Source organism: Falco peregrinus, chromosome 2, assembly GCF_023634155.1.
Source record: "Falco peregrinus isolate bFalPer1 chromosome 2, bFalPer1.pri, whole genome shotgun sequence".
Classification (NCBI taxonomy): Eukaryota; Metazoa; Chordata; class Aves; order Falconiformes; family Falconidae; genus Falco; species Falco peregrinus.
In genome coordinates, this window is record NC_073722.1 from 676908 (window position 1) to 704018 (window position 27111).

Below are 27111 nucleotides of genomic sequence, written 5' to 3' on the forward strand. Positions count from 1 at the left end.
TTTACATGTACAAATACCTTTTTCCTAATTGCTAGCACTGCAAACTCTTGCTTGGAGTTTGAAAGTCAAGCTGCGTTCCTCCTGTCTCATACATCACCACAATAAAACACTACACTCAGTGCTTAACAATTCTGTTGTAAAGTGCGACAGAAAGCAGGAACCCCTCTAATCTTTGCTAGCTGCATGACTTTGCAGCCCTAACAAAAGAAACCAAAGAGTAAAGTTTTACTTTACACAGGCACACAAGGACCAGAGGTATTCGAGAAGAAGGTGGCATTTTTTTTTTTTTTTTTTTTTTTTTTAGATTGTAGTCCCATTTTGTGGACCCAGGTACGCACTTCCAAGTGTTACAGGTTCTCCACAGCACCCAGGAGCTGTCCTCACATCCTGGAACAAGTTGGGCACGTTGATGCTTGTCCATTACACACCCATCTCCAGGCAGCTGGCCTCTTCCAGAAAGGTAAGTAAAGGTGTTTCTGTCACTACTAGAAGTGCATATGGGATGGGAATAAAAAGAGACTGCCATTTCTTCTGCTAGCTGTCAGAGCAAATTGTTATCACCAACTGTGATCCCAGTATGCAGGAGAACAGCAGTAGCATTTTCCTGTGACAGAACGAATAGGTACACACAAGCACGCATTTCTGTTAATGCAGAAAAAAAAATGAATGAAACTGTGGTACTGGTATCAGGCTACAAATAGAAGAACTGGTCTTCAAGCTCATTCTCGGTACGTGACTGTGGTCGTACCACTAAATGCAACATCAGGGGAAAAAAAAAGATCCACAAGTACCTACATTTAAGCATCCAACTCCAAGAGTATGAGCCATAGAAGTCCTACTGAGGTGCCTGTGTTTCACCTGCTTTGGTTGGGGTGAGCCTTGGCACATACTCAATTCAGAATTCACAAAACAGCGAGCTTTGAGCCCCCTGAAGCCACAGCGACCCTGGTAAACTAGATGTGCCGGTGCTGTTCTCTGGCAGTGAGGCCGACTGGCTGGGAATGTCCCACCTTCCTAATGTTAAGCCTTCTCATGCACCAGGCTGGGAGACCACATATAAATTGCCTTCCAGCAATGGACTCTATATCATGCCAAAGGAATTTATTATTTTAGAGTCAGCAAAGCAGGCCAGGGACAGCTCTAATGATATAGACCTTGCATTCAGGTACCCAAGAACATCACTAGATGCTATTTAATACTCGAGGATGGAGATAACCCAACAGTTTTGAACAGACAACTGAGCTCTAAGTGTGACAGACCTGGATGGCTCAAGTACGCAGTTGGGTACACAGAAGAGCAGTCACTGGCACCTTCGCTGTAATCTGCCGTTCAGTGGCTCTTCAATAAAAAAATCATGAATCCCGAGAGCAAGGACTGGAGCACCGAAGTCCTCATTCTTAGTCAGCCACTCTCCCTGTCAGCTGGGACAATCTGGTTCCTTTTTGTACTCTCCTTTGTGGCCCAGGGAGCCGTGCCCTCCCAGTTGCACTGTGGCCCAGTTCCAATAGATCGCTCACAGCACGCGCTGGTTTTTTAGCCTGTTCATGATGCATCAGCACGTGAGGCTTTGAACTCCCTCGGGTTAAGCAGCACATTGACCCATACATCAAGACTTCTGGGCGAGGGTTCTGGAATACCAGATAAAGCCAGGCATCACTTACCACCTCCAACGCTGTGCTGTAAAAATAAAAGAGTGGCCGGCTGAAACCGGCATAGCACAGATGCCTGCGGTATCCCAAGCAATGACCTCCAGCCAAAGATGAAGCCTGTAGCTGAAGGCTGCAGAGAAGACCCTAAATCTGACTGTGGCTTTATGTCCTGAGCATCCTAAAGGTCCTCGCCTGTGCAATAGGTATAATGGCTTTTATAATAATATTGCCAGAGCAAAAAATTAAAAATCGCAAAAAAGATCAGGTACTATGATGATGGGAGTGCAGGTAGATCTAGATTTTCAGAGTCCACAGAAAATGTGAGAAGGCATAACGAAATTCATTATAGGAAATGGCTTTACTATGCTAGAACTTTCAGGCATGTTTTCAATGATGTCATGGACATATACTTTAGTAAATGTATGTGGATGAACTTTTTTCCCCTCTTCATAATTATTTCTATTTTATAATAGCCACAAGAGCCTGCAGGCAATGTATTTTCTTGCACTTTCTGGACGGCTGAAGTCGTTTGGTTTTCCTGATGCTATGCAATTCATTCAAGGTGTTTAATACTGATAACCAACCACAGATGCACTCCCTGGACTTTCCCATTGCATCAGTAACACACCGACTAAAATGGCTAACTAATACAGGCATTTTTTTTCCAACTAAAACTGGGAGAAACACAGAATTTTATATTCACATAAAAATATCTATATGATAAGCAAAAAACAAAACAGTCATCATAGATTAATACCTTCTGGGTTTTGTTTAATTTTTTTGAGCACTCCCAAGTGGGAGGTTGACTTGTTCATCACCAAAGACATTTTCTGCACAATCACAATTTCTATGATATTCTATAGATTCATACAGCCTTATTTATTAAAACAGAGTTGAGTGTTATTAAATGCATGTTTCTGACAGCCCCTGCAGATATGAATAAAGTAGCTAATGAGAAGAAAAACTGCCTTATTCCCAAGGCAGAGATCATCTTTAAGCTAGTTTGCAATGACAAATGGTTGTTTTCACCTTTATATATATCACCTTCCACGATTACACATATAGATGAATAGCTTTTTGGACTGTATCCATAACTAGCCTCAGACACTGTCTCAAGACTTTCATTCCAGCCTTACTAGTAGGAAGCTGAGCAAAGATGAACTGTATTAATTGTTTGGGAAAGCGTATGTTTACGTGCCTAAAATAAATGAGTGTGAGCAAAATTCAAGCAGCTCACCTTTTAAAAGCTTTGTAGTTTCAAAAGCAGGCTTGAAGAATATTAAGTGCATGTACTTTTCCTCTAGTTTTTTTCCCCCTGCTTTGGACTGATATTTTGATAACTGGTATCAACAACCCTCTTGCAGTTGATATCCTCTGAAGTTCTTTCTAATCTAATTCTTGTCCAGACAGAAACTATAAAAGAAAATAAAAACTTTGAATAATGAAATCAAACACTGGAAGTTAAAAATGTAAGCTCCCTTTAGGTTTGTGTGAGAATATAAATGATACATCCATCTTGAGAAGTACTAAGCAGCCACAACTTCCATTTAAACAAAGGCATTATTAAGGACCAATAACTGCCTTCATAGCAGGTGTCAAACAAGGCTGCTTTTGTCTTGAAACTCACTTAAAGGAAATTAAGAGAAAAAAAGCCTAAAACATCAATCCAAACCAATCAGTGTTAAAAAAGTATTTCGTTTTCTATTTTGACCCTTCCCATGATTACTCTGGTGTTCTGTCCTCCTCAAGGAAATGGTCTTCAGCAGAATTTGGTGCATGAAACGTGGGAAGACAGTGTAAGCAGAGAAGTGAGAGCATCTTCATAGACAGCATCCTTCTCAAGCCCCCGGGGGGGGGGGGCTTTGTCTCATGTGGGCAGATTTTGTTTCTGCTGGTTTTCCTCTTGCTTCATGTATTTCTAATCCCTGGTGCAGTAGTCAGTGAAAAAGAAAAAGAAAGCTCTTGAAGCTTCTGTGGTCCTTTTTTTTTTTTGTGTGTGTAGAAGGGAGGCACCTTTTGCCTTTAAACTGTGTTCATACTCAGAAGCGTTGAGCAGTGCACGGCTGCTCCCTGTGGTCTCAGCAGAACTGGGCTGACTGGCAGAGGCTTGGGGCAAGCCTTGGAGGTCAGAATATGACAGTGTTCATGTGTCCTTTGCTGCTGTGAAGTTCACTGATTAATCTGATAGCATTCGTACCTTGTATTTCTAAAGGTAATGAAATATATAAATACCACACGAGAAGATTACGTCACTTCGGAGAAAGGCCACTACTTTCTGAGATGTTGTTGCAGTTTGTATACTTGTGCAATTGAAAGCAGAATTTTTCCTTCCCATTTATTATAGCAACAGGAAGCTTACTTTAGGTAGCAAGGTGGCCCACAGTGGGAATCTAAATATTAATATAAGACTAAAGGAACCAACCTATTCTTATACTAAAATAGAAAGAATTTGAAGAAGCTGAGAAAAAAAAAAGAGACCAGATGGTCTTCAAGATACAATTAGCCCCCAAGAAGGTGTACAAAAGAAACAAAAAGTGTCATGAATATGATTTTGGTGATAACATTGAAAGACTCCAAGAATATACATTTTGTTCCGAATAATTTTTCATTCTCCTTACACTGTTAACTATCATAATGAGCAAGCTGTATTTCATGTTCTGTTTCTTACTGCAATTATTTTCATAAAATTAATTCATTTTTAAAATTACATTGTTCAAGGGCACTTAGAAATAGAATATATGATATTCTCTCCTTTCTATGGCTGAGCATTTCATCTTACACACCGGGAAAAAAAATCAGTAAGGCATCCAAGGATACATTGGAATACCACAGTGATATTGGGAGAGTTATAAAAGACAGACTTGCTATTAAATAGACTATAATATTTCAAGTGACACTATAGCTCTAATACATCTTGTCAGAAGCTAATCAGTGGAAAGGTCCAGTGTAGTGTTTAGAAAATTGAAACTTTACTTCCTTCTTTTGCATATCACTATCAGATTATTCCATTTTATATTTCATTGCGTTGATTGGGAAGCCTCTAGAAAGAAGCCTCTGCCTTCTTGTAGACCTGGAATCTACATTACGTTGTGGGATGAGGAGTGGTAATATACCTGATGAAGCTGGTGCAGCGAAGTACCAGCGTGAGACAAGGTCCGCTCCGGGGGGGTGCTGCGATCTCTACCTAATCACCGCACCGTTTTGTTTAGACAGTTTTGTGTTTGCCTTGGAGCTTTTGATCCAGCACGGCGGGGTCTAGTCCTGTTTTATAAATAAGATGCTATGAAATCTAGTCTAGGAAATATGGCTGTGGGTTTTTTTCATGTGCCTCACACTTTACGTAAAATCATCTTATCTGGGGTAGAAATGGTGCACAGTCCTTTAATTAAATCAGTGCTAAGTTTTGCCTGAATGATTAATAAAATGAGAAAATTCTCTGTCTTACTATGAAAGCTCTATTCTTTTGTATTCCTTTATTCTCTTCTATTACTAAACCCTTTCTTCAAATCAGATCCCCCAAGCTGATATTTGTTCCTTTGGGCTCACCTAAGGACTATAATCTGTGGCTAAATCAAGATAATTTTCATTTGTCACAAAACTCCAAAACAAAACAACAACAAAAAATGCAATAAAAATAACCATTTGTTGTTGTTGTTCATGAAGCATGGCATTTTCATGGCTAAAATTGCCCAAGGGAATGGAGAAATTAATTTCAGTACGTTGGATTTTATAGGAATGAAAGTCCTCTGAATAAATGAAAAACTATGAGATGACATTTGGATCAAAGGAGGTACATCCATTGACTTTAATGGATGTTGAACTGGACCTTTGATTATTAAAACTGCCTTATTATGAAGTAACGGTGAGGCAGCAGCACGGACTACAAAGGGTAACAAGGTCCAGGATCAAGGAAGCAATTTGGAGTAGGGAGGAATATTCAATATAGCACAGTTTTCTAGCTGTGCAGAACATTACATCCTATGGGTGTGTTTACCTTAGGCAAGGTAAACACAAACCCATGGGCTTCTGTTTATTAATTTAATACACCTGTCGATGGTTCTGTTACCATGACCAGAAGGCATGCTTAGAAACCAAAAGTGATATACAGATTTGCACATTAACGACCACCAGATAAACACTGATATCCATACACATGTACATACAGCAGTGAAAAAGTTTACTGAAGTTTTCTAATAGGCTAGTGCAAATGGAGAACATTTGCAATTAATTGGTAAGTTACTAAACAGTATGGTTCATAGGATACCTACAAAAATGTGCATTCCATCTATATCCATATGTACATATATAGAGATATAATTTTATTTTTCACTCAGAACCAGTGCAATAAACCAACCTTTTTATCTTTCTGTTTATTTTGTTTTCAATTCAAGTTTTGTAAATGATGGTAATCTGGTATGAGCAAGAGTCTACTCTAAATTGTTCCACTGAAAGTCAGTAGTAACTCTACTGAAGTGAATAAATTTATAGCAGTGTGAAGCCATAATAGGTCAGACAACACTATAATGTTCCCAGATACAAAAGCAAGAAAGGGAAATTTACATTTTAGGATCTGTAGGATTCCCCAGCACTTTCTTGTCTTCTCCTTTCAGTGCTGGCAAGTTCAGAGATGAGGTCCAACTTCAAGACAGATGCCAGCTGATATGAATCCATACTGCTGCTCGCTTCCCTGCCCAGCCCAAGTAGCACTCAGGGAGCTATTAAGGATGGTCGTCATTTGGGTGGAAAGGACTAGATTAGCGTTTTCATCAGACCAGTCTTCTGACCCAGCTCTGACTGTGCTTGCACCAGTACAAGGGAGGTGACTGGAAGGCGAATTTAGCCGTGTATGTGCCAGTCTCCCAAACCCACAGAAACCCAGGACTATTATTCACTTTTTAAATCCTCACTCTATTTTACTGTTTAGAGTCAGGTTTTAGGGTTTCTGTTGTGAATATAACATGGTGAGATTACAGACGAAAAAAGTGGGAGTACACATACGGTCAGACTGAGTGACAGAGTGAGGAGGCATCCTCCATACAGACAAGGATCAGGGCATCGCAGAAGAAAGATGTAAGATTTTCAGAAACATTCTAGAAATAGGATCAAACTCAAGAACCCAAAGCAAGCCTCCAACATATATAGACATGGAAGAGCCAAACAATCTTGAGACGCATCAAAGATGATCTCTCCAGCAGAGATGGGTAAGCAGTAATGCTGTTTTACCTACATAAAGAGTGGCAAAGGAAGGGGAAGGGACAAGCAGGCTAACTAGTACAATTAACTACATACATAAAATTATTAAAAAAGATTATATGACCTGGTTGCTCGCAATATCACAATAAATAGACTCATGAAATAATCTTTCTGAAGATTAAAAACATGGGGGTGGGGGGTGGGGGTGTTATAGGATTAATTTTCCCGAGCAGACCATAGGGCTGCCATAAGCTTTCCACAGTGAATACTTCAGGTTCCAAGATAACTGCTTCCAAGAACAAAGATCTGAACCACCAGCTTTGCATTAAAGCCTATTTCTTGACCTCTTCTGAGCACCCACCCCTCCCTGCATAACAATTTGCACCAAACACCCATGGATATTCAATATTAAACAACTAATTAGTATTTCTGCCATTTTCATTGCTTTGAACACGAAGCTGGTTTTGGCGTTTTCAGGTCTTCATACAAATCACACCTCTGCAGCTCTCATTCCTAAACTTAATTAATAGTTATTATTATTTATGACTGCACTGCATACTAGTCCAAGCTTTAATTTGGTCTTCTAAAAAGAGAGCCTGTGGCTGTGCTTTTGGACTTTTTTTCTTCATCTTTTTTCTTTTCTGAAATAACATGATTAGTTCAAATCTTGTAGCTTGTTTTTATATGGCTAGTGCTTTGTCTTTGTCTCTCTCTTTCTCCCTTTTATCCTTCTGACTTTTTTATTTTTAAACTGCTCTAACCTAACTTCATTCCGATTTCTTAGTCATGGATGCTTCAAGGACTCTTACCACTGATTATCATCCTTCCATTCCCATTAGTCCAGACCTTAATTTTATTTTGAAGGTCATATGGTCTGTATGTCCAGTGGGCACAGTAGCTGGCTTGTGTTCATACACAATATATTTTTCTCCTTAACTGATACTCATGAGCCTGGTAGTGCCTTTTGTATGAATACTGACCATTACTATCTCCAGAATACTGATAAAAATTGCCATTTCTGCTAAAATCCCAATTTGATCTCTAATCCTTTGCACTTTATTCCCATTCCCCGTTTTTCACTGACTTCTGAAATACCTGCTATCCACAGACAATAAAATCTGTTTGTGAGCCATAAGAAGCAGAAGTGGTCACTACTGTACCGGCTCACTGTACTCTCCAAAGGCTGGTTTGAAATTACTATCTGATTTTTTTAAATGCTGTTGGGTTTTCTCCATCTTTGTTGCTTCTCATGTGTCACAATGGGACACAATTTTCCCATCAAGAAAACAATTCATTTGTTTTAATAAAATAGAGATCAATGGATGCAAAGTCCACCACTATTATTAACAATATGAATGCTGTCTTTCCAACCCACGTCCTATCCAGGGATTGCTTCAGATTCAGTCCTCTCTTCAGAACATTTCTAAGTTGGTGGTTCATTCCCTACCTTTCCCATCTTCCGCAACTCTCCCATCCCTGCTCCCTTGTTCCACCCACTCCACCCTGACCACTTGTTTTTTAAAATTTTTGCTGTATTGTTTTCTCTGATCTTTCCTGCTTATGATGGCCTAACTCTTAATATAACTATTTTGTGATGTTGTGTCGTTATTTAAAAAAGGGAAAAGCTAACATTTGACTGTATGAGCTGTTGCAGAGTACATTTCTTCTCATTTATTATTCTGAAAGTAACATAACACTGTCTATAAAGCATTAGATGCATAAAAGAGAGGAACAAAACCCACTGTGATCATTACTAGAATAAATGCTAAGAAATTACATTAGCAGAAATCCTTGGCAGAATCAGCTAATTATAGTTGGCACAGATAGATTACAGTTAGCCAGCTAATAGTTATCTGAATCCTTCTGTGAGAACCCTCTGACTTTGAATGCATTTTCCTGGGGAAAGCTGCCCCAAGCTGAATTGGTTTAGGCTGAAAAATTCCATCATTCATAGGACTAAAGTCTAAAACAATGCTGTGTCTGCTTTCAGCATCTCCAGTTCTGATGTTTCTTTAGAATTTTGACAGCTTTCATAGGAAAAGCTCCAGAATGACTATGTGATCCAAACCTCCTCCTTTGAGTGAATCCTTAATAGAACCTCTTCTTAACAACCATTAGGATACAGCATCTCGCTACATACATGATCATAAACTGTTTCCCTAGCATCTCCCATTCAGTGCACAGCACAAGGTAAATGAAGTCGCTGCGTGTAGGACTTCATTCATATCTACTGAAGACCTGGAAATGGGGCAGAAGCATGAAACTGCAAAACAAGAAGGGATGAACTTAGAGTAACCCAATACTGCTTTATCAAACTGCCCCTGACCCCAATCTCTACTGGGGTACTAAGCCATGGAAAAAGCATTTTCACCAGCATGTTCCTAGAAACACCATCCGCTCATTTTCCAACTACATAGCTAGCCCGAGACAACAGACTGCATCCAACAGCAATAATTTTGTTGTTAGTATATGAGGCGAGATTAAATTCCAAGTGTGCTGCAAAACCAGACCCTTGCTTTCTCAGAATGGCCACCTCCCCTTAGCTGACCCCTCGGAGTGCCCCAGTGCTCATCCGTGTGCCTCGATGCCACACATGCACACTGGGAATGGCAATGCCTCTTCAGCTGGTAGGTGCTACGCAGCCGCTAACATTTGCAACTGAGATACGAGCATGCCACTGTAGCAAAGCCTACAAGGAAATGAGTAGCACTGGAGCACTTGCTGATGAGTGAGGACCAGTCATCCCGTGCACTGCATGCATTGGGGAGCCTGTAGGAAACACAGTGCATGATGAGGCAGTTCAAAGGTGTTGGCATAATGTAACTCACAAAGGGAAATGAATTCATGTTCCATGGGTGACTATAAATGCAGTGTTTCCCTTCCCCTGAGTACCTGACTTTGCATCCTTCACATGCTTGCATGTAATCTTTCTGCTTCTTCACTGAAGCTACACAAACAGCTGTAAAATATTGACCAGATAGCTGCCACGAACTGTTATGTAGAGGCAAAACAGCCCCCAAATAATTTGAGTTCATATCCTTCCCATGGATGAAACCATATTAAGAAAAGCAAATTTCCCTGTGCATTAAAGGAAGCTGTTGCATGCATATCTATTTTGCATGTGCAAAAGAAAATTTTGCATACACAATGGGTATATATACAAATGGCTTCTGATTACAATGTAAGCATTGCCTTTAGAAAATTGTGTTCCATTAAATAATTCACGTTATCCTTCCAGCAAAAGAAATCCAAAAGTGTCTGGCGAGGAGCTAAATTAGTGAAAGCGGGGATTCTGAAAATACTGTCCTCTGTGTTGCAACAGTAACACTTCATTATTGGTTTACACAAAAAACAAACAAATTGGGTAATTTGCAGCACAGATAAGCCTCGGTTAAAATAGCTGTACAGGATGCAAGGGGAAATGGGAGTGTGCATCCCCATGCCCAGATACCTCTCCTGACCCAGAGCGGGAGGGCTCTGCCACACAAACTTCCACTCTGCAAAGGGCAGGTGCCGATTCAGCTCATGAAGGCAATGAGCTGGCGAGCAGAGCAGAGCACAGCCTGGGGAGGACGCAACAGCTGCACCTGGGGAAGAGCTCTCAGAATTCCCTCCAGCCCAGCCAGAAAGCAAAGGCAAATTTTGAAAACCAGCTGGGCCAGGTACAAGTGTATTTCAAGGCTCAGGCCAGGTAGTCCTGCCTAACTGACAGTAGAGGCTGGTTTTTTTATAATGTCAGAAATTTTGAGAGAATAATTCATTTTATAGAAGGCAGTAAGAAATGTTTGAGCTCCAAATTGTGAATAGTGCTGCTGGTATAAAGCGACTGTTTTTAGAGTGCATTCAAATCCATTACACATTGAAGATCTAAATAAAATAGCTAAGCAACTAGAAAATGACATGGAAAAAAATAAGGTAATGTGTGAGGACTGAATTATTGTAGCTCAGTGGAAACTGTTGCTCTGAGTGTTATCTCAACCTTCAAACTCCGTACAGGTTTCCTGTTTGTTCCTAACTTGTACCGACTGAGACTAGGGTGTAGGTCTTGGGCCTTATTGTCTGATAGTTCGCAATATCTACTACTTGATGACTTGATAAGAAATTACATTTTCAAAAGTTTGACATTAATTTAAAACACACAAGGTTTTGCTCATTATTTGTGAAACATTATTCCTGTTCAAGTCCTAGTCAGCAGCTACAGCAAAGTATGCTGACCCCATTGATGAGGTAATCAATTATGCTGGAACAAAACAACGGCAAACTAGAAGGAAGGGAAGCCTATGGTTTTATAAGAGCCAGAGAAAACAGAGAGAAAGAGCATTTGGCAAATGACACAGGACAAAACATTTCATCTCTAGGTTCCAAGATGATATATTTTGAATTTGCATTAAATATGATTTACAAAATTAATGTTCTTCTATGCTGGACCACTTTACTGGGAGTGAATGAAGACAAACCAGGGCATACATCCAAAGCTGTGGTTCCACAAGCATGTGGCACTCTGGAATGGAGGTTTACATGCCAGCAGCTGCAATTATCCCAACTAGCAATGATTTAGCATTCTGTGATGTCTAGAGCATAAAAAACCATATATATATGTTATTGTGATATATACCTTTATATCACAACCATCTGAAATTCAGGTTTAAATTCTGCCTTTAAAGAGACTGCAGCACAGCTTGTTGCTGTGTGCACGTTGGAGAATAAAAATGATTAATTCTGCCCATCAGTGAAGTTTTTGCTTATAAGTATCACAAGGCTTTGCTGCGTGCAGCAGAAAAAAAATTAAAATCATTTTTATGCTTAGTTTCAAATCCTTATTTAAAACCATGTAACAGTGCTAATTACTAAACACTGAGACGACTGAATAAAATATCATAAAATGCTGACTTAAAAATCAACCACAAAACACCTTAAACCTACGAGCATTTACCACATTTTTTTAGTGCATGATTTTACAATCCTGAGTTCAGAAAAGATTTTCATGTTAAAGTTAACAGAAGAAAGTAATTAGGGAAGAAGTAAATCAAAATGGAATATATCATGTAATATGAGCTCCCATGATGAGCTGAACATCTGAAAAAAGGAGCAGAATGATCAATTCCTCACTGCAAGAAAGAGACACAGAAAGATTGGCTTGGGAAAAAACAAAAAATTTCCTTTTGGAATCACCACAGCGGGAGCCAGAGGAAGCTTTGCACCCAGAGACCTAATGTTGTCTGTTAAGCTAACAAAACTAGTCTGGAAGAAGGAAAAAAGTAAGACTACATCTTTTCATCCCCTTCCACTTCACTGCTCATCTCCCTAGTGCTTATCTTGATCCCGGTTTTCTTTTTCCGAAGATTTTTTTTCTCCCTCCCCTGCTTCCTTTCTTGCTTGTTTTCGACGCTGACAGGGGGAGCAGCATGGGTGCATGATGCCGGCTGCCTCCGAACAGGGACCCTGCCTTTCTCATTTGCATCGTTACATTCAGCAATTACAGAATGTACCAGGAAGGACCCAGAAGGGGTCAGTGACAAAGATAGCACTGCAAATTCAGCACAGCCCTCCTAGCCCTGCGGAGGATGGGTACTGCGGCCGGCGTGGGGCCAGTCCAGTGGTGTGACCAGTCATGCTAAAGGAATCAAAGATCTCAAAAACAGGACAATGCCTTGTGCCACAGGACAATTTGGAAAGAAAACATGGGAATAGCCTACCTAAGCCATCTGCTTCCTACCCATTTTTCCATAAGGGTGTAATGCAAAACTTGACATGACTGAGAAGGAATCCCCAGTGGGAATTTCTGGAGAACACGCTCTAGGATGCCTCACCATGAGACAATGGCAGCACGGCTATGGGAGCGTTGCTGAAGCACAACGGTCACTCTCTACACCAAACCACAGACTAAAATAACCAGGCGAATACAATATGCACAACACAGACATATTATCTTTGAATTTATACATGGAAAAAATCTAATGTAATGTATTGTTCCTCGGAGGTTTTATGCCATATTCTTTCCATTATGCCACTGCAGACCTGCCCTGCCCAACTCAGACTATAATACGAACTTATAAGACTATATAACTTTTACGCTAACACCACATAAGCCACAATCAGCAACGTCTTATCATATTGCAAGAGTAAGTGCAACTACAGGCTGTCTATAAGCTGTAGTGACACAGTGAGAGAGATGTCACCACACATCTCAGTCTTGCACACTGTCTCCCCTGCCAGTTCAAGACAGTCTGGGGGTAGGAACCTATCCATAGGGATGGCATTACAAGGTTCATAGACCCAAAAGAAGTGCAGCTAAATACACACTGTCAGGTACAGCTCTATGTTGGGCTGAAAATAACTGCATTTTCTAATGTTCTTGTTATCTTATAAAAGCATCTTGAATAATTACTCACACAATTAAAAGGAATAAGATCAGATATTCTTGGCCAAGTTAGTCATTGAGCAATTTGCCTTCATTTTATCTACTAATGTCATATCTAGAAATAAAAATCTGAATTGTAACCTTGAAATATGAACTCTGCAAACCCATATTTCGGCATATGCGTTGTATGCACACACCAAGGAATACTTTGAAAAATAAAAATAAGATCCCAAACTTTGAACGCATTTTAGGGGTCAAAAAGCAGTGGGAACAAATGCATTATTTAATCATAAAACCCCCACTTGATTCAGTGCAAGGCTGCGGAGGCAGCTCAGGCTCCCAGAGGCAGGCAAGGTGAGGACTGCTTTGAGGGACGGCCACAGAAAGGGCTGAGCTGAGCTCTCCCTCAGCCCTGCCTCTGCCTGGGAGAGGTGGGAGGTGGAAGAGCTGGAGAAGACTGGCAGCTCTGAACAAGAGTGTGCAGCCATTTCCTCAGAGAAGCAGAGGAGAGGAAATGAAGGGGAGCTTCTCACTTCCAAAAAATGAAGCCATTATTCAAAACTGAGAAGAAAGACTGTTAGAAAACAGGGGTTATTCTCACATTGCTTTGACTCCGTGATAATATTCTTCCCCTTATTAATGGCACAGTTTTAGCAGCTACATCTTTATTACAGTCTCTGCATTTCTCCTTCACCCTCATTATGGGTTAGGTCTATTTCTTACCTGACCGACACAGGCTCCACACTCCTTACCTTGACTCAAAGCTAGCAGTAACTTTTAAAAAATGCTCACAATAATAATCAGCTATGGAGTATGCTTACCCTGAGGTAGTTGAGGGTGAAGTTTGTCAGACCCATCCGAGTGATGTTTTTGGACAGCTGCTCCAGCACCTGAGGGTCTTGTGCCTAAACAGAGACAAAAAAAGAATTTTCACTTTGTTTTTTGTTTGTTTTTCTCAACATACTTGGTGGAATGCAAAGAGGGTTCTCTGAAAAGCGGTGCCACTCCTATGGAAAAATTACACATAGATGCTGAATTTGTGTAATAAGCTACAGAGTTCTGTTTGCATAGGAAAAATGTAAAGAGTTCTGAAATTGGAGCAGAATAAAGACTGCTTTCCAGTAACTTCCTCTGTCCTTGTCCATTCAAAAGATAGACCTAGGAGGTCTAGTCATGGACAGGGGTGCAAATGAGCAGGGCCCCACCAAAGAGCTTCCTGAAGGACCACAGTACATTTGGAGCCTTCCACTTGTTGGCTGGGAGTCCCAGGAAACTAAGCAGATAAAGGCAGGAACAAAAAGGGTATTGCCTTCTTTTTAGGGAGAGGAAACCAAAGCAGAAAGAAATCATCAAGGCACCTTCAGTGGAGCTGATCGTGTAAATAGCATTAAGCACAGACTAGAGAACCCTTCTGGTCCAAGTTATTTTCCCAGAATTAAACAGGAAAAATGCAAGTACAGTCCTTCTCTAACCCTAGCCAGAAGCTTTACCTGTGAGACCAGCCTTTTAAAATGAGATCAATCTCATTACTGAAATTAGTACCTGCTGGTTGCTGGCTAACCTGCTTCCACTCTCTTTGAATTTCAGCAGCCCCCTAAATACATAACGTTGCTCATGGCTATCCTTGTTGTCCCTTAATGGGATACTGCTGAAGAGTTCAGAAGATCAGACCTCTAAAGTAAAAGATAACCCTGGGAGAGAAATGGTAGGGCAGGTTTTCAAAGGTATTTTTCTCAGGCCTTTAAGAGCATTTTCAAAAAGGTCCAGGCTTCTTAAGTTATTTGAAATCTAAGTAACTTGATGTCAAAACACAGGTATGTATTTGGGCTTGTGTTCTTACCCTCTATAAAACCATAGTCCTGCAATTACTCCTGTATGTGGAGCACTACTACTTGAAATGCTTCTACATTGTTGAACGGGGAGTGGTAATAAGGCTCTGTTCTTTGTTTCTCTGCAGTGGTTTACCTTATAATATTTTGACTTCAAATTGTAGAATATTTACTTTTGTGTGCATTTTCATTCAATTGCAAGTCTTGAAATGTGAAGAAAAAGAAGAGCTGGATTAAAATTCTGAAGGTTTCTAAGTAAATATACGGTAATTACTTATTTTCTGTCTCATGCAAAGGTATAATGTTTGTTTCATTTAAAGACTAAATATAGTTTGTACCTACAATGATGAAAATTCATTGACTTTTGTGTAGCTTGTATCAGTAGGAACAGATTTTGGGCCCAAATCATACAGAACCACCAGATGGGATTAAAAGGAAAACTATGTGCTAAAACAAAGTGAAAACATAGCAACAGTGGCAACAATAGAGCACTGAGAAACAAGGGAGTGATGAAAGAACTTGTAAATAGACGTAGTTGCAGGCAAAACAAAATATTTATAGTTAATTGCCTTGGGTGTGAGATTTGCTGGAGTTTTTCATAAACCTAATCTCATCTCTTTGCATTAGGTCAAGTGAATAAAGGATTACTTACATGCATGGCTAGAATGCTGCGTGGGACTAATTCTCTGTACTGTCTAATAGTAAAGTGCCATGTTTTTATTCTCATAAGATCATCAAAAGTAAACTCCAAGATAAGACGTCCTTCTGTGCATACCTAGAATACATAAAATGCATGAAATAAATTCCCAGGAATTCTGTTTTCAATGGTATCGTATCATCAATTAAACAACATTCGGAAATATCAGAGCAGTATTCTATTGTTCATCTCTGCTAGATTAATTGTTTTTTGTTCTCTTGGGGAGAAAAAACCAAATGTGGGAAAATGACTTCATAGGCCTTACCATGGAGACAGTAACTTATACTACTATAGATTTTATAGCATATTACAAACATAGAATATTGGTGTGCTAAATCTTATTTATTGCATCAATTCTCTTTCCCTCACAGTTCACTCCTGCTAATTAATGAATGAACCTCGCAGTGGAGGTGGCTGTGGTGCAACTGCACACACTCAATGTCAAGTTGCTGAACCAGTCATTCTTAAACTGGTTTACATTGCCCTTTCCTTACAATAACTTGGCATATAAACCTTTCTTTCATGTTTGGTTGGAGTACTCAGTGTCCTGAATGCCTGTGGCCAAAACCCCAAACTGATTATTTTTTCCCCTTGCCTTTTCTAAATGTTTTTGTCCTTTCCAGGCATTTTATCCAATTCTTATTTTACTTTCATTTCTTATCTACTTTTATTAATCTCCCCTTCCAAGGAAAGCCAGGTGGGGTGTCTGCCGTCAGGCTGTGTGAGCTGCACTGCCACGGCAGGTTTGAGAGCTGGGAAGCAGAGAGGTTCTGTCATGGACAATGGAGCTGCTTCCACAGAAAGGGGCTCATGCAGCTTTGTGAGGGGTTTTGTCTAAGAAAGGAGAGAAAATCTGGGAGGAGTAAATGCAGCAGATGGAAATGAAAAATGAAATAAATTACCAGAGATATTTATAAAAAACTGTCCACAACTTTATGTGGAATAAACTGCTGTGGGTCGTCTTTAAGCTGCGAAATATAAGCCTGACATAGTATCTTGACTAGGGGTACTGTGGAGTACTGTAAATGATGCCTGATCTGAAAATTAACTACCTCTGTTGTTGATTTTTTTATTATTTTTTTTTATTTTGGATGTTTAGGCTTACAACTGCTGTTCAAAGTAAACCTGAAAGCGCAGGGTACAGAGATGTTGTGGAAACAGGGTGTAACTGCTTTCAAAAGAAAAGGTTTCTGTAACTGTAATTATAATATAACTAATATTTGATTGAACAACTAGCCAGCCTAGAATCAGTTGTGTCTGTTGAGCCTTTCTACAAGCCCCAGCTCAGACTTGGCTGTCTCCCACTTGGGCAATATTTGGCTTTTCTGGTTAACAGTTCACTTAATGTCATCATAGTTTTTTCTCCTGGTTGTTTCTGCAAAAGCCCATAGGTAATTTTAGCAGGCAGACTATATAGATGAATTACTGTGGACCTATGAAGGAGAATCTTGCAACAGGTTCTCATCTGCCCTTTTCAACACACTTTAGTGATGCCTTCAGGTTTTTAATGTGACTTATTTTGTCATATGACCCTGATTTTGATTTTCACACCGCTTGCGCTATGAGGAAAAATTACACAGGGTTACACATGGACACACATAAGGATTCATGCAGGAAAAAAAACATTTTTTTTTATTAATGTTACTGTGTTGAGGCCAAAGATCCTGATTACTGACCAGTTAAAATGAAAATATTTCAGGTTTAAAATATATTTTTGTAATAATACCTGTGGCTTCTCAAATGTTTCTTCTCTTAAACTCAAGCCCCCACAGCTCTTAACAGATATATTTTATGCACTGGCATTAACAAATTTTAATTGAAAAACCAGAAAACATTCCTGGTATCACAGTGGTAAAAATTTCCTTATGTAGAGCAGAATTTTACACATTGCTTTTAATCAATAAAATTGGCACTGTTTTATTTTAAATGGGCCCCTTTCTTTTTTTCTTTAAAAGCTGCCTTTTACATAGAATCCAAAAAATCAAGAGGGTCTCCAATTAAGAAAACATTTTCTGTTGTGCTGAATTCATGTTACCGTACTGTGAGCTCTGACATTTTGTTTCTGTGGTAACCAAAATCAGCTGATTAGTTGGCATGGCAACAGAAAAGATGTAATCCCAGCAGACACACTCTAATCAATGCCCCCAGCACAGATGGTCTCCGGAGGATCAACAAGAAAGAGGCTGGCAGGCATTCAGTGTATCACGTGGTTGCTCTAGACTAGGCCAGGAAAAAACTAAAAAAGAACATTTCTCAAACTAACCAATAGCTTTTTAACCCCTTCACTGCACTTATTAATTGTAGGAATTTCAACTGCTTGCACCTACGAAAACGGGGTTTGGTCTTGTGCCTCATCGTTCAGAGTCTTGCTCTCCTACCGTCAGGCAGCTTTTTTAAGTCTTCCCCTTTTATTAACTACCATTTCTCAAACCTGAGCCGTGGCTTGAAAAGAAGCCTAGAGCTTACAAATCTGGGAAATGCCTGAGATTGTTAGTAAGGATTAAAATCACTGAGTTTCAAGGGCTTCTCCTATAAAATCCAGCTGGTGGCCCCACAGTGGGTGCAGGAAGAGACCGGTTCGAACGCAGGGTGCTCAGCGCTGTGGTGGTGAAGGCAAAGCTTGCTGCTGCCGATCTATCGGGAAATATAAACATCGCTAACTGCGGAGAAACGGCGTGCTTACACACAAAGTTGGAGTGTTGGTAAACACACTGAAAACAGAGATTTAGGAGGACTCCTAAGGCTTTCCTTTACTTGGGGGAAAAAGGAAAAGCAGCCTCTCCCAGGTAAACAAAATGGTAGTCAGGGCTTCAGTCTCTTCTTTTACCCCATTTAATTCATGCCATTGAACTGTATTAAATTCTTTCCAGTATTTATTTACACCTTGATAAAACAATTTTTAAGTGTGTGACTTTACAGGAACATCTTACCCTCTATAGACAAGCCGGACTATTCATATTCTTACTGTTGGGCATGTTCTAGCCACATTTGTTTGAAAAAAATTGGAAATGCCATTTTACGTATTTGTCCAATACTGCAGTGTGCAGTAAGCTGCTCTTGCTAGGAAAATGTTGAAATGAATAAAATGCAGCTGTGGATTCCTGATTCAATACATGATGAGATCTGTTTCAGCCCATTATATTAGAAGTTAGTGAATTTGCAGCTTAGAAGTTGTTTGTGAAACTGAAACAGCTGTTAACAAATATAGTTACTTTGCATTTTTGCATTAAAAAACCTCCTTTGTGGTAGTTTCACCGGGTGAGGTTCAGACGTGATCTAAGGAGCTACACAGCCCATTGGAGTGCTCTTTGTTACAGGAGGTCTGCTTTGTTCCACCACGGATGCTGTGGGAGTAGTTTACCTTTGGGTGCAAGATCTGTGCCCTCGGTACATCTGCTAGAAGTTACACACACACAGCTGAGAAACATTGGGCTCTAACTTATTTCTGAAAGAGTAATATATTCTTTTCTCCCTTATTCCACCAACTACTGTGTCTTATTTTGAATTTGCTCTTACTAACACGTTCATATTTTAAACATAGCACCATCAAACCCTCCCTAATTTGTCACCCAGAATCCAAATCACATCCCCACCTGAACTTTCCTGCCAGGATATAGAGGTTTATATTGGAGGCTGCCACAGGAACGTCGGGGCCGGAGCAGGCCACGTGCTGCCAGGGCCGTGGCAGACAGGGGGACTCACAACAGGAGGTGCTGTGGGAGGCACCTGCAGCCCCACTCACGCAAGGTGTGACCCAGCCCGGTCCCTCCCGCCAGTCTGTCTCCAACGTGCTGGGCACTAGTGTCCTTCCCAAAGCAACAACACTGTAATGTGCTGCCACGATAAGTAAATAAACTAATTGAATTGAGAAAAGCATGTTCTGTTTACTGATTAACCCCACCCCCCCACCCCCCCCCCACACCCCGCCCGCCACCACCTTTTATTTGCTATTGCATTAAAGCTAACACAAAGGGGAATGACACAGAAATGGCTTTAGGGAGCTCCGCAGAGAAGCGGCTACTGGATACCCTTGTCACGTCCTCTGCACATGGCCAGCACGCACAACTCCTTGTGAGCTGTGAGGAGGCCAAGAGGTGCCGCCTAGGAATGTCTGGTCTCTTCGCATCTCTCTGTTAGTGTCTGTGTACATCAGACACAAGGGGGCTGGAGTGGGACAGCTGTAGTGGTGACACCATTAACCGCACACCTCCCAGCTCATCAGTGCTCTACATGCTAGTGGCATCCTCTCCATCTTCTTGAAGCCCCACTCCAAGAGCCATGAAGATGGCAGGGAAGACCCTACGAGGGGATGAGACTCACGTGCTAAACCAGTGTAAGCCACGAGGGCCCTGGTCATGATGCTGTCAATATCCAGTGACTCTCAAACCTCCACATTCCTGCAGGCCAAGGGCAACGTGGATGGGTTATCTCCTCCTGCTGCCCCTTCTCCTTTTGTGTTTTTCTCCATGCAAAGGTTAAAACTCATACAGATGAAAAGGTGCAAGATGGAAAATCATCATTTGCTGTTAAATTTATGAAAGGGGATATTTCCATTTTGAAAATCAGTTTACTGATTTTTTTTTAGTATAAGAAAATTTTGTTTTAATTTGTATTTTCCACCTTTTTGGTACTGTTTTTATAAAATATATGGCACTCAGTTTAATTACAGGGCTAGAAGTGGCCAATGCATGAAGATAATTCACTATCAATTACAAATATTGAATATTCACAAACTGCCTGATCCAAAGCATGTTTAAATCAATTGACTCCTTCCATTGACTTCACTGCCCTTTGGACCAGCATCCTACTGTATTAAATCACTATTTTCCTAGAGATTTATAGTCCTTGGACTGGGTAAGTATCCAGTGTAATGCATACCAACCCAAATGGTAGGTAGCAGCAATGTGAAATCTCATTGCTGCTTTAAAATCAAGCCCAGAGAAAAGGAGAAGGGCAGGCTGAATTTAATTCATGTACAACTGATGGTTATGGCAACCTGGCATTATGTGCTTCTCTTGCAACCTTTCTGGGAGAATTGCAGAGATGTCCGCAGAATTTTCCAGTCACATAATGAATATAGAAAATAGTAATTAAATAGCTTCAAGGGTTTTCAGTATTAGAAATAATCTCAGTCTACCAGAAAAATGCAACAGCCAATATTATTCACCCTTATACACACGGAAAAGAAAACCAAAAACCAACAACATGCTTTATTGAGTCTTCCCTGTTACCTTGGTAAACATGGGTTTTCCATGCTGAGTGACCATGGTGCATTGATCACAGTCCACTGTGATGGATGAGTTGTGGTATGACTCTTTTGAGTGCTTGAGAATGTAATACAGGTCTGTTACACCTCCTTCAAAGACAGTGCTAAAATAACGAGGAATGAGGGTCCTTCCAATTGCTGTGAGGAAAATACAAAGCAGAATTCAGCAAGTGCTCTAGGTTATAAAATCTCAAACCATTTGCTGACAGAACATGAATAATTTTAAGTGCAATGAAATCAAACTTTCATTTAATGAATATAATACATGTTCTCTGTCTGCTGTAGAAACAAAGTTGTGCCTGCTCCCATTGAAATCAATGAAAATGGCTTACTCTATTCATAGGGAGTGGGCTCGCCTTGTTTAAGCTTTTTATGTTGATGGCAAGTTAGAGTTACTCTTGAAACCATCTGCAAGGTTTTTTGTCCTGAAGTAATTATTATACAGAAAGCCACATACTGTCAATTATGACTGAAAATTGGATATTACCCATAAATGTATAAATACAAGTGGTGAGCATTTACAGAAGTATACTCGTACACCCAAAAAGGGAAAGCACATTTATATAGGGAAGTTGTGTACACAAATAAGTTTGTCTGTGTGTGGACACATGTATATTTATACGGACCCACCCATACATACACACACACACATGCACACACACACTCTTGATTGAATAGGAGGTCTACTGCTGAGTCCTGGGGACTGGAGAAGGATCTGAGGATGCAATACAATAGATGTTACACAATATGTGACTACCCACAAGTCTGTCTGAGATCTCTTTTTAGACCAGAAGTATTTATGTCACAGGCTAGAAAGTCTGAGCAGGTGCCTGAACTACCTTATATGCACCACTTAAACCCCAAACTATGGACTCAAGGTACCCAATTCTGCAATACTTACTCGGGCCAAACTCCCACTGAAGGCACACTTCTCACTTCAATAGCAGTTTCAGGTAAGTACTACAAGGTCTAATTCCAAATACGTAATAGTAACAGTGAGCTTCTGAGAGTGCTTCAGATGCACAAACTAGCAGAAGCACCGACATCAGAGGCAATTATCTGATATGTGACTGATGTTTTCCGTCTCCTTTTATACAGATAAATTTGGATGCAACCACAAGCCTGGTATGACAGAACACTTCAGTTTATGACAGACTGATACTTCCATACCGGATGACTCATTGCCTTGCATGCATTAATCAGTCTACGGTAATTCTGAGTGGTGGATACATAAAAATTGCTTCCATTTTACAGAGGGAAAAACCAAGTGATGTAAACTGTGTTTTGGAAGAATGAGATAGAAAAGTCATCATCAACAGGCAAGATTAGAGTTTATTAGTTCCTGATTCTTATTTGTCTATTAGGACTAAGTGGTGACTCATGCCTCCCTCATTTGCTGTATACTTTTGAAAGTAATTTCTAAAAAAACTATTTTCATATAAATTTTGCCAGCATATGAACAAAGGCTCCTGACCCTAAAAATGTATTTGCAAGTGGGTGTTGTAAACTAAAAAGTATGGTGTTTTCACAGTAGTTCTGTGAAAACCGTTTCTGCTCTGTGCATTACAATGTGAAATATTGCATGTGCAATCATAACACACATTATATAATGAAAATTTATAAATATAGACAATTAGGACTTGTTAACATCTTTGGTGTAATATTAGATATTAATGTAATTTAATGCACAAAAACATAGCACACTATCTGGAAGTGGCTGACAATTCAATTAATACGTTGAACAACTATTCTACAACTCTAGCTCCTAAAAAAACCCACCCACTCACCATGCATATGTTAATTTTCTACAGTCTTTTAATTTAATTTAGAAAAACTGAAGTCCAGTGTATCAGCATAGGACTCAGCTCAGGCTTCAACTCACATTTCTCCATGCTGGTACGGTATATAGTAAAACGTGAAATTTACCCATCAAGTTAATTTCTTGCTCCCCTAAGGCTAATTAGTGAAAATTAAATTTCCTGCTAATCATCCTAAGCAGCAAATGTGTGATATGAAAATCCAGCATTCCCACTGATTGTGATAAACCTCTATTCATGTGACTTATGCACTGCATAAATATCTTGAAACTATTTTAACTGCGGTTTATAGACCATTCCCAAAGTAGCATGGTCATATGGTGTTGCTTTTTGCAGTATTCACAGCTACAACACATTAAAGAAGGCTAGAAATACATTAAATACCCTATTCTTATTACTTTTCCTAGTAAGCATTATCTGTGTTTGCCACAGGGATATGCTACTATGAAGAACAAAGTGGGGGACCAAAAGGATGAAGAACAGAGGTGCACAAAAGTATATGCCCCATGGAACCTGACTCTCAATGACAGATGCATGTGCAGACTGTCTGCAAAGTTGAAAATAGCTAATGCAAATGTCCACCATAAACCATTATAGCTAATAATGAGCTCCAGAAGAAACATTAATGGAAACCTGTATTAATAAGCAGACCTGTCCTCAGCTCACCATGTTGCCTTGCCACAGAAGACTGAAGCAGCTTCACCATTTTGGTTTTCTTCTTGAAGCGCTCAATGGCTTAAAAAGATTGTTTCATTTCTAGGATAAACGTGAAACTCTCTACAGCGGTAACAAAGCTCATTTTTGCAGGAAATGGTATTTCTAACAACAACACAAGGCTGTGGAACAGCTCTTATAAAGTCTAGAGATCATCACAAACTTTGTCAATTTTAAGTGCAAAGGACTTTTCCTTGATTTTTTTCACCTCCAAAACAGAACTGTGTGTATGACTATTCAAGCATGTATGTGTGTGCACCCCAGCTCTGCTGCATGCATACATACAATCCTTTCCTGGGCATAGGAATATGAATGGGGCAAACATGTTTTTCCTTCTCCTCTTGCAGCAAATGGACACGCTGAGGTGTGGATGTACACACTCCACCTGTGTCTGCCACTGGACATCTCAACAGGATTTTAGCAACACCACGTATCTTCTGCCAGAGCCCTAGGAGGACTCCAGGAAACGTGAAAGCAGGATGACGTGACCATTTGATACCTGTGGCCACTTCAGGATGAAGTTTAGCCATCCTTGCACCAGTAACGTGAGCTCACGCCTTGCAGAGTACAGAGCAAGCTGTATGCTAGCTTGGGTTGCAAAACCTAAGGGTTTGCAAGACCCCAGAGGCAGTCAGAGACAGTAACGGAATGCATATTCTAAATAGCATAAGCTGCAATATCCAATTGCGCCATCAGGGCTGAATAAAGCTTTACCTGTTACTGCCATTGGAATTCCTTCATGCTTTAGAACTTGGCTTTTAGTCCACATAACACACTTTTACAAATGTATCTCTGTGCATACTTTTGCAGAGCCTCTCCCTCCCACACCATACTTCCCTGAAGGAGCATCGTACGGACGCCCTCAGAGCCAGCATGCAGATCTTTGCCGCAGGAGCTCTGAGAACAAGCATTTGCAGCAGTAGTTTGAGTATGGGTAGACTCTTGTCATTTCCTTTCCTGGTGTCAGGGCCCTGAGAGCACCCCTGCTTCAGGCTTAGGCTACCAGGCAGACTTTCTTTCCAGCTTTTAAGAGGAATCCTTGCCCAGGTACTGCAAGGCTTTCTGCCTATGTCGTCACGCAGTTCCCTGCAACTGGATCTCCTTCCTTCCTGCCTCCTATCCAACTGTTGCTCTTTATTCTTTCTCCAGTCTCTTTACTCACCTACCCCCATGGTCCCATCCTCCGTTTTCTCACCTATGTGTGGTTGCTTTGCATCAGCTATCTTCCAAATTCACTGTTCATCTTCCAGTATCTCCTTGTCTTTTCTTCTCTCCCCCGTCCCCACATGCTGCCCTTTTATCTCTTGCCCAAGGAAGCTCATTAACCTTTCCCAAATCCACCCAATTTCCTCATTCTCTGTACTTAAGCAGGTCCAGCTATCTAGTCCCAGTCTTTTCGTTATCCTCCACTCTCCCCAAAATGTCAGCTTTGCACACACTTTCTTGGTGCCCTTCCCACCCAGCCAGGCTGCCCCAGCATCTTGTCCCAGACCCCCCACCTCAGCAGTCCAAGCCCTCCTGCGGTATCTTTATTTTGTTTTTTTCTCCCAAGATTCTATCTCTGCCCTTTTCCATACTCTGCCTCCCCTCAACAGGAGATTCTTTCCCCAATCAAACCCCACCTCTCCTTCCTTCCTGCAGCTCCTCATCCAGCCAGGGACTGAGCAAGAGGACCTCTTCCCTCTGTGCCCCCCACCCAGCCACACATCTCCCTATTCCCCATGTTTTTTCTCATTGACTTCCAACTCTCCCTTCCTTAATCATCCTCCATCTTCTCCTTCCACCTCTCAGTTACTATGTCTCTCCCCTCTCTCACGTCAGTGTCATCTTGCCCTGATTTTTTCCCTTCTCTTTTTTTTCCCTCCTCTTCCTTCTTCCTTCCTCCACACTCAGGTCAATTTGCAGGGCCACCTGGGTCCCGAGTGCATCGGCAGGCAGAGCAGGAGAAGGAAGGGCTTCCTGCTCTCACTGCTGAGCCTTGCCCGTGGGCTTCGCAGTGGAAATGTCCACGGTTCCCACAGCCCTGAGCTGCAACATGTCCAGTTACTCTGCAGCTGGCACGTAGATAGCCCCATTGGGCTCCTACAAGGTGCCTTACTTTGTTCTTGGGAAAGGCACTCCTTGGAAATTTTAGCTGTCAAACTCTGGTAAAGCCTGCACTGAGTACTTGAGAATGGGTGTTTTTCCCCCTCAAAGATTTATAAATTTGCTGAATTCAGTCAGATTTCCACAAAAAGGACAAAACCCCTGCTGCAAAGGTGAGCAGCCCTACTCTAGAGCACACCGACTCTCAGGCATTTAAAAAACAAAATTGCAAGACTTTTGTAACACTGACAACATGGTATTCTTCCATTTTGGGGGAAAGAAGAAATTATTTTGGGCTTAAATAAAAAGGAACTAGCTAAAAGCAGAAACAATTTCAGCTTTATTGGGTCAAGTTTGGCAAAATTATAAATGAGTAGAAAGAAGGCCTTTTAATGGGACTTACCAAGCAACATTAACAATAGATACTCTATCATCTGCCTGCAGGAACACATTAGAATAGCCATGACAGCAGATGCTGAGGCTCTGAGCCCAATACTCAGGCTTAGGAAAGCAGAAGTAGGTTCATACCTACATCTGTACAAATACTAACAGGCTCTTACAGTCACATTACCCAGAAAAGACCTTTTTATAGTGTGAAATGCAACACCCTGCATTGTAAGATATTGGATATACCAGAAGAAAAATTCACTTGCATGTCAGCATTCAAGCATTAATTGCAGATCACTTGAATGCTGCTTTAAATTATCATTTTGTCCTGGGCAGCATCCTTCATCCCTAGCTGAGTATGTAGGATGTACTATTTCCCATGAGAAGCGGCACTGCCCCTTAACATTTGCTTCATTTGTGCTAGCAAATCCCCAGATAGTAAAGCAAACTGACAAAGATCAGCTGGATTTAGCAACAGGGAATAGTTATTTATATGAAAATGTCTATAAGAAAGGCATATCGAAGGGACTATTTTGCACAAAATATAATGCTGTCATCTTCTGGAATGACGTAACTTTAGCCTATTCAGTGCTATAACAGCTTGGCTACATGTGGTTTTGTATACCTTTCCGGTGGATCAGCGACTGAAATACAATTTCAGAATTGAAGTAAGACACGTAGATTTGTGACACTCTCCCAATATGACTGGTCCAGAAATCAATTAACTCAGTCTGCAAATGTAGGCAAGAAGCTTTATAGGTCAGTAACAGTTACATTATATATAATTTTTTTATATATATATATATATAATATATATAATATATATTTTATATATATATAAAATTTATAATTTCTTAAGTATTAATACTAAGATTCTGAAGAAAAGAATGAAAGTACCTGACATATTAAATGGCCCAAGGTCTGCCTCTTGGGTAAGGATGCACTTAGGCCACACTCCTGCTTTTTGGCCTGGGCAAGCAACACTAGCGGTTAGAGTGCCCCTCTGCCATCCTGATCCTGGCAATCATTATTTTCATGCTGTCCTTTCATTTTTTTCCCCTTTTAAATACGTTTGTCTGAGTGTAAAATACTTTATTCTCTCAGGAATATGTT

General features: G+C 40.5%; 2 protein-coding genes across 19 annotated transcripts in view; one reads left to right on the forward strand and one right to left on the reverse strand.

Moving 5' to 3' along the window:
* The window catches only part of LDB2 (LIM domain binding 2), a 220091-nt gene that overhangs the window by 31554 nt on the left and 161426 nt on the right, over positions 1 to 27111 (reverse strand). For all 17 annotated transcript variants that reach the window (XM_055795646.1, XM_055795644.1, XM_055795645.1 and 14 more), the window contains 3 exons: positions 20961 to 21133; positions 15685 to 15807; positions 14025 to 14108 (listed from right to left, as the gene is read on the reverse strand). In XM_055795646.1, the coding sequence (XP_055651621.1) occupies positions 14025 to 14108; positions 15685 to 15807; positions 20961 to 21133 (380 nt within the window). The remainder of the gene's footprint in view (positions 1 to 14024; positions 14109 to 15684; positions 15808 to 20960; positions 21134 to 27111) is intronic.
* Positions 326 to 26773, forward strand: LOC129783815 (uncharacterized). Of its 2 annotated transcripts, XM_055795661.1 has the most exons (3): positions 326 to 460; positions 22094 to 22204; positions 23245 to 26773. In XM_055795661.1, exon 3 carries the CDS (start codon positions 24595 to 24597, stop codon positions 25675 to 25677), a length of 1083 nt encoding a protein of 360 aa, XP_055651636.1. In that variant the 5' UTR covers positions 326 to 460; positions 22094 to 22204; positions 23245 to 24594; the 3' UTR covers positions 25678 to 26773. The 2 variants fall into 2 exon arrangements, with proteins under 2 accessions (XP_055651636.1, XP_055651635.1); XM_055795660.1 differs by lacking the exon at positions 326 to 460 and having other exon boundaries at positions 21978 to 22204.

Coding starts and splice junctions, on each gene's coding strand:
- LOC129783815 (XM_055795661.1), top strand. CDS start 24,595: ATGTCGTCACGCAGTTCCCTGCAACTGGATCTCCTTCCTTCCTGCCTC.